This window comes from Cucumis melo, chromosome 12 (assembly GCF_025177605.1).
Source record: "Cucumis melo cultivar AY chromosome 12, USDA_Cmelo_AY_1.0, whole genome shotgun sequence".
Classification (NCBI taxonomy): domain Eukaryota; kingdom Viridiplantae; phylum Streptophyta; class Magnoliopsida; order Cucurbitales; family Cucurbitaceae; genus Cucumis; species Cucumis melo.
The window spans coordinates 22499475-22507902 of NC_066868.1; the positions used below are offsets into that span (position 1 = coordinate 22499475).

Genomic DNA, 8428 nt, shown 5'->3' on the forward strand with positions numbered 1-8428 from the left:
AAAATAATTAATGTAAGGTTAGCTTTGTGATAATTTGACCACATTCTTCACTTGAATTTAAAGGTTAGATCTTCACCTACAATTCTTTCTTGCACTAGAAGAAGTATATTTCAAAACATAGAGATTGACAATTTTTTTTTTTTTTTTTAATTTTGAACTCTAAATTAATTCATAAATAATACCGAACAAAAATTCAATTTCTTATAATTTTTGTTTTGTAACTTTTTGGAGTATTACTAGAATATTATCATTCACCACTCAAATACTTTAATTTTGTGTCCCATTAGATCCCCTTTCCCCCCTATTTAAGTCCTTTCATATCTTATCTCTCTTTTCTATGCTCTCTTCTCTCTCTCTCTCTCTCAAAATTTCTTCCAACTTCAGAGCATGGGAAATCATGGAGAAGTGCAGCTACACTTTGGGAGTAAGTCTTTTCTTTTCTTTTCTTTTCTTTTCTTTTTCTCCTTTATTTTAATTGTATATTTATAAATTATTTTATTGACGGATATAACATATCGATTCATGAACTTGTTATCCATGCTCGGCGACTTGGCATTTTTTTTGCCCACATGAAAATCTAGTTGAAAGAATATTCCTCATAAGTCACTAACATAGACATAGTTAATTGTCCTAATTAACTTCATTTCTATCTTAATGTCTTCTTTTTGTGCTAAAGAAAATACTTTCTTTCATAAATATGTAGATTTCTGTTTGTAAGTTCCAGCTGGTTGTGTTGTCATGAATGTGTTTATCCTATGGTTTTATGTCTCCAATTTTCACTTTGGATCTCTCTCAATAAACAAAAACACAATTCAAATTTCTTTTTTTTTTTTTAATTATGAGGTGGAAATTTTGAATTTTTGACTAAGGGATACAAAGTCACACGTGAATTACAAATAGTAAATTCAATTTGGCCAAACTTTTCTCTTTTTCAATAAGACGAATTAGGAGTTTTTGTACAGACAACCTAATGCTTATAAAATATGATATGCATAACTTTTTACTTATGTCATAACTCACCATCTTAATTTGTAAACTTATAGGGACGACTATGTATACCATCCTAACACGATGTGACCTCCCTATCGTGATTTTTATTTTTAATGTTGGGTTTTCTTTTTTTCTCATCGTTAGTTACTTTTTCATTCAAAAAAAATGAATATGATCTCTTGATAAGGATGGTCATCGTGATGTGGCCTTCTTGGACATCCCTAACGCAATATCTAAAATTTTTGTTGTGGTTCCTTAATTATTTATCTCCCACTTTATTAGATTTTTATTTTTCCTGAAAAAAGTAGATCATAACAGGAATGGTCCTATGACTTTAGGATGATACACATAGTCGTCCCTAACGTGATAAGTTAACAAAATAAGAGAATGAGTAATGACTATAAATCATGCTTTTTTAAAATGCAAGTCATCAATCACATAAACACCCTCGCGAGAGGGTCATTCATACAAAAACCTCGAACAAATTATATATATAGAAGTATGCTTGAAATTTGGGATACTTTTCAATTACGCTCTCTTGTATTATAATCGAAATCGGCATCACAACTAACCTTTCAAATTAGGAGACATTCATAATTTACGATACCGCACTGAAGATTAAAATAGTTGCTATATATATACACTATTTCATCTTAAAAGGGTTTTCTTGCACACCTATGCATCTTCTATTTAACCAAAATCTTTCTTACTTTAATTAACTAAAAAGAACTTGCAAAAGGGTTTCTGTTTAGTTTGAAAGTTGGAGTCTAGAGACAATTAAAACCTACACTTCAATTAGTTCAGAGAAGTCCCTATACTTAATTTATATAATTTAACTCCTTTTAAATATTACATGTATACAAATATACTTAATCAACCAATTGTATGGTACTCTTTTATCATGTTAATTAATATTTCATAATTGTGTTTTGGTTATACATGAGACAGAAGACGAAGAGGAAAGCATGAAAGTTACCCCTAGAAGGCAAATAAGCTCCGTGAACCTAATCCAACAACAACCAAAAAGTAGCACAAAAACGAAAGGAACTTACCAAAGATGGCTAAGAATTGGTGTTTACATTTTCTTGCTCCTTGCTGGCCAATCAGTAGGAGTTATGCTTGGGAGGCTCTATTTTGACAAAGGTGGCAATAGCAAATGGTTGGCAACTTTAGTTTCACTAATAGGCTTTCCCCTTCTCCTTCCACTCTACATGATAAAATCACTCAATACTTCACCTTCTTCTAATATCACCCTCCAATCAAATCCACCCACATCACCTGCAAAACTTGCCTTTGTTTATGTCTCTCTTGGCCTTCTTATTGCTGTTGGTTGCTTTCTTTACTCTGTGGGATTAATGTACCTTCCTGTCTCAACTTACTCCCTTATTTGTGCTTCTCAGTTGGCCTTCAATGCCTTGTTTTCTTACTTCTTCAATGGCCTTGTGTTCACCCCTTTCATTGTTAACTCTCTTGTTCTTCTTACAATCTCATCCTCTCTCCTCATCTTTAATACCAACGATCACGTCTCCGATGGCACCGACCACCACCCTGTTTCTAGAGCTAAGTTTATTACAGGTAACCCTAACTCGATGATGTTCGTGAATGTCTTTCTTTTTGTTTTTCTCATTCTTTTTAGATTTCGAGTGCCATACATAGTGAAAAACTCGAACTACTTCTGATCACTTCGCTAATTAGTTAAGAGTGAAATAATATACATCAACAAGTTTTGCTGTGTTAGATTGATGAATGTCTTGTTGAATCACGAATTACCTAAAAGTATGGTAGATTTAGCTATATCAATACTTTTGTTCAAATATTATAGGTCAAACTATTAATTGACCCAAAAACTAAAGTTGATGAGTGGAAGTAAATTGAAGGCTTGTTTGGAATTATTAGAGAAAAAAATAAGTATTTTTTAAAAATGTATATTTTTACCATTTTGATTTGATTAAAAAATTGTTTAAAATAAATTTTGAAAGTGTTTCAAAAGTCACTTTGAGTGCGGTAAAGACTTTAAAAATTTTTCGAATTAACTTCTATCTATATATATATATATAGTATTGTTTCTTCCTCTTAGTTTGATGGTCTTAATATGGGTGAAAATGTCTCGGCAATTTTAACTTATACTTGATTAACTATAGGATTCATTTGCACGGTGTTGGCCTCGGCTGGGTACGGGTTGATGCTATCTTTGACCCAACTAGCCTTCAAGAAGGTGATAAAAAAGGAGAGTTTCAAGGCAGTAATGGACATGATAATTTACCAATCAATAGTTGCAAGTTCAGTCATATTCATAGGGTTATTTGCAAGTGGGGAATGGAAAACTTTGAAAGGAGAAATGGATGAATTCCATTTGGGCAAAGTTTCATACATAATGATTTTACTTTGGACTGCAATAAGTTGGCAACTTTTCACCATTGGTTGTGTGGGTCTCATCTTCGATGTCTCTTCTCTCTTTTCCAATGCCATTAGTGTCTTGGGTTTGCCTATTGTGCCTGTTTTTGCAGTCATTTTCTTTCATGACAAAATGAATGGAATCAAAATTGTGGCCATGATTTTGGCTGTGTGGGGTTTTGTTTCCTATGGTTATCAAAATTATCTCGATGATTTCAAGGACTCTTCTAAGGTCGAAAATCGAGATAACTCGAACGAGGTTTCAACGGAGATTGTTCATGTTCGACCATGATATATATATGAATCATAACAACGTACATTGCTCCACCTTCTTTAGTTCCCGGTTGAATAGGTAAGGACAATCAAAACAATGCCAACTTCAAGATCAATGATGACTCGTATTCTCCACTTCCATGTAGTTGGACTATAAAAGAAATTAGTTGTAGTGTTGTATTTATCGGGTGTTAGAAATGAAAATTACATTCTAATCCTTTTGGGTCTTTTTTTTCTTTTAAAACTAGAAATGATATTTGGTTTGTGATTGATTTGTTTGTGTTGTAATGAATTTCTATGGGGTAGATCAGGGTAGTCTAACTTATGATCATTATTTATGCTTTTGTTGTAAAATAAATTGAAGATTTATTTTTTTCCCCTCCATTTTATTAATTATTTGTGTCCCCACTTGTATTTAAATTTGAAAATTGTCCCATCAATGTAATGAATTTATAGGAGGGCCTAAGGGGGCGTTTGGGGGAAGGGTTGATTTAGGAAAGGGTTAGTGTTAAGATAAAACTAGTGTTAAGTTAAACCTAGTTTTATCATAACCCTTGTTTGGGGGAAGGGTTTAAAAAGGTAAGTTTATGATAATATGTGTTTGAGGGAAGGGTTAGGTGGGAAGAGTTAATGGGAATTTTATGATAAAATGTGTTTGGGAGAAGGGTCAGATGAGGAGGATTAATGAGGATTTTATGATAAGATGTGTTTGGGGGAAGGTTAGGTGGGTAGTTTAATGGGGATTTTATGATAAAATGTGTTTGGGGGAAGGGTTAGGTGGGTAGGTTTATGTGGATTTTGTGATAAATTTTATTTGGGAAAATTGTTAAATGGGTTGGGTTAATTAATTTTTTATGTGGTATAATATTTTTAAATTAAATTGTAAATATCATAAAAAAATTATTGCATACTTTTTTACGAACCCCTCGAATCCGTTTTATTGATCTCCTATTTTATTTGTTGTATGTGTAATGTTATTAAATTAGTACATATAGTTGCCCAAATTAAAATAAATTTGTGAACATATTGTGAGAAATTTATTACAATTAATTTTTTAGAAAGAGAAAAAAATTATTGAATATTTTTAATCGGCGATAGCGAAGTTATCCAATTTTAAACCTATATAAATAGCCGTTATAACGCTTTTGGAAAATTGTGACTATTTTCCTTAATTTAAAATAAACATTACCAAGGAGGAAAATAAGTTATTCACAATAGGAAATGCATAAATAGTCAACATCATGGACAAAAAATGTAACGAAATAATAAGCAACCTAGGTCAGTAGAAACATAAACTATCTCTCTATGTCTCGTAGGAGGACTCTACAAAATCCCTCCCTCTCATCCTCAGGCATGAGTACGAAACCCCGAAGGTCGTCCATAAGAGACAAAAGATGTATTTGCAATAACGCCCTATCCAAACTCGTAAGTTCTGGCATCTCACGCAATATGCGGAAAAATTTTGTGCGCACGTGGTTGTCATTTGCAAGGTTGCGTGTTGGCCACTCCACAATCTGCCTGAGTTGCTCGTTTGTTTGGTCGAGCGCCAGATGTATCGCTTCAAGCTCGAAGTCTCGCTGACTTCCCCTCTTCCTCTTCGATCCACTTGATCCGGTCCTACCCTCTGAAGCGCGAGAAGGTCGGGATGCACGTACATCGTCCTGCGAGAGGTCAATTCCCTGGCTGTACACGGGCAGGAAGTCCTCGTTTCCATCCCCCATATCAAATCTGTCATATCCACCACTAGGCTCGTTAGACCCCACGTCCGCGAATGTCTCAGCGAACCGACCGGTCGCCCTATCGCAACCGAATACATATGTAAGTTCGTCGTAATACGGGGATGGTTTGTTCATGAGTCCCTTCGCTGCAGGATGCGACTGCGGGCAAAAAAAAAATCACGTATCAGTACTGATAGAAAAATTGTTAACTAAATGTACATTGTGAACGTTGTGTGACGTTTAAATTATATTTCATACCCTAACCCAATTATCAAATAATTCCTTCTCCGCAATGATACATTTCTCTTCATCGTTCCACCCAAAGCCACTGCACGCTGGGCCCCGCATTTCGACAATGGCCTGGAACGTTCGTGTCAGTGTCTTGATCCTACAATCAATTACAGTTGTTGCTCGTACCTGACATCCAGGTAGTTTCTCCGCCATCATGCGTACCAACTGCGCAAGGTATCCTAGGCGGAACGTACCATTATCTGATTTCCATCCTCCATTGACACCAGCTCCATTAAACATTTCACAAGAGTCCCCTCCTCCTCCTTCGTCCAAACATGTCTCGGTGCACGATTTGAGGTTGACATACTGAGAATGAGAAATTAGAAAAAATACATGGAGTACGTAAGTAATTTCACCATTAAACTCCAAAACAAAATAGGCATGATACAAATTCATGGCACGCGTACATTTCATATGCAACAGGCCATATTACTTTTTACAGTACATGTTAGACATGATAGAATTGCAACCTTCCAATCGAAAACTTGTTATGTAAAATTGTCTTAGCTAAGCGTTACGCAACTGCCATTTGGTGAACATCGATTCGGCTAGGTCGTCACGCCACTGAGACCACTCGTTTGTTGTCTCAATGTACTGAATGTCTTCTGAAGCGGTGGTCGTCGCGTACGTGGAGTCCCCCTCGTCCTCGTCGTCAACGTCGTCGTAATATGTTATTTCCCTGTTGATCAAATTGTGAAGCAAGGCACATGCTAGAATGGTGCGACACTGGACTTGCAGGGGATAGTACGACTTTCCACGAAGAATGACCCAACGACCTTTGAGAACACCGAACGCGCGCTCAATAACATTCCTTGCCGAGGAGTGCTTCATGTTGAAGTACTCCTTTGCATTTGTTGGCGCATTTGCAGCACCACGCCACTCTTGCAAATGGTACCGCTGGCCTCTGTACGGGGCGAGAAACCCCTCCGCGTTTGGATATCCCGCATCGCACAGATAATAATATCCTGTTATTAAATGGTTTGTTTATGACCTTCAAATAGGTAAGTAGGAAGTGACGGTGTTTTATTATAAAGAAGTTATACCCTTTGGCACTTGTAGTCCATTTTCTCGTGAAATCGCATCACGTAGGATCCGCGAGTCTGCTGCGGATCCTTCCCAACCGGCGAGGACATAAACGAAATCCCCTTTCGTGTCACAGACCCCAAGAACGTTTGTGGCAATTTCCCCCTTACGCGTTCTGAATGTAGGCCGATCTCCTGCGAGGACGTTGACCTTTATGTACGTCCCATCTAACGCGCCAAGGCAGTTCTGCAAGTTGAAATAAACACGTTCAATTAAGTGTGATGTACGTAAAGGTGAAATATAGTGAGTTTCTATGATGCCCACCTCGAAACACTTCCAACGTTGATCATTGCAGTTACTTGTTACCGAAACAAGTCTCTTTATCAACTCCTCGTACAGTCGAAGAACGGCCAACAATACGATGTTGAAATGTCGAGATACTGTCTCACCGGACCGTACAAATTCCCGTTGGATGACGCGGTTCTTCACGTCATGAGCAAGGACGTGCAAGAACATTGCTACCATTTCCTCAACATCGACAATTTCAGTTGAAGAAAGACCAGCCACATTTCTAAGTAAATGGCATAGAATTGCGAATGTTCGCCTATCAATCCGCGTGCTTTGCCGACACATAAGATCTGACTCGTATATCATGCGAAAGTAAGCAAGCTCCCTAATTCTATGGCGTGTATCGGGCGGTTTATGTGGTAGACGCTTATTGTTGTTCATTAATAGCTCCAACGTTAGTAAAATCTGAATGAAGTAAATAAAGCAAATTCAAGTTAGCAAAAAAGGAAAATCGAATCAGCATCGACATCACTCATCATCGGATATTGAAAATGAATGAACAAAATACAACAACAACAATGTTACCTCCCTACCATGCTCCACCCACACAGATTGGCCAGACAACGGTGTATGTGTAGCATCCATCCCAAATGAAGACAGGGAAACAAATCAGCAAAGGCAACATCAATCGGCAAATCGGCAAGTGGAGCGGCAAGGGCAACACCAAGCGACAAATCCGTGTTACCAAACAAAGGAAAATCGAATGAGCAATGTCAGTACTCATCATCGGCTATTCAAATTGAATAAAGAAAATACAACAACAACAACAGTTACCTCCCTACCATGCTCCACCCGCACCCATTGGCCGGAAAACGGTGTGGGGTGTAGCATCCATCCCAAATCAGGACAGGAAAACGAATCGGCAAGGGCAACACCAAGCGGCATATCGGCAAGTGGAGCGGCAAAGGGTCCCCTTCAATTCGGACCAAACATGGATTACCACGGAGAAGTCCGATCGAAGATGTAAGTGGGGATTCCGGAGGCAAGGAATAGTCCCTGTCGGTCAACGAAACCCCAAAACCATAAAATCAAAAAGATATAAGTGGGGATTCCAGAGGCAAGGAATAGTCCCCGTCGGTCAACGAAACCCCAAAACCGTAAAATCGAAACGTTTTGGAGGCAAGACCTTTCGGCCAAGCCTTCAACAAAGCGTTCGATCTTCGGACAGTGAAACACAGAGACGGTGATGAGAGATGTTGAAAGGGGGTTTTCCGGAAAAGAAGAAGAACGAAGGCGAAGCAAGAACAACGAACAACAAATCGGTGATGGAAGGGAAAAGATGAATGGACATGCAAGATGGATTGAAGAGATTCGTGAAGACGGATTGAAGAGGGGCGTGAACACGGGTTGAAGAACACGGGTTGAGGGAGAGAAATCGACAGAGCACGAAA

The 8428-nt window shown here is 37.8% G+C and overlaps 1 protein-coding gene across 1 annotated transcript; it reads left to right on the top strand.

Moving 5' to 3' along the window:
* Positions 1-259: 259 nt before the first annotated feature.
* LOC103487612 (probable purine permease 10) lies at positions 260-4041 on the top strand. Its single transcript, XM_008445984.3, has 3 exons — positions 260-424; positions 1939-2565; positions 3132-4041. Exons 1-3 carry the CDS (start codon positions 388-390, stop codon positions 3674-3676), a joined length of 1209 nt encoding a protein of 402 aa, XP_008444206.2. The 5' UTR covers positions 260-387; the 3' UTR covers positions 3677-4041.
* Positions 4042-8428: the final 4387 nt, after the last annotated feature.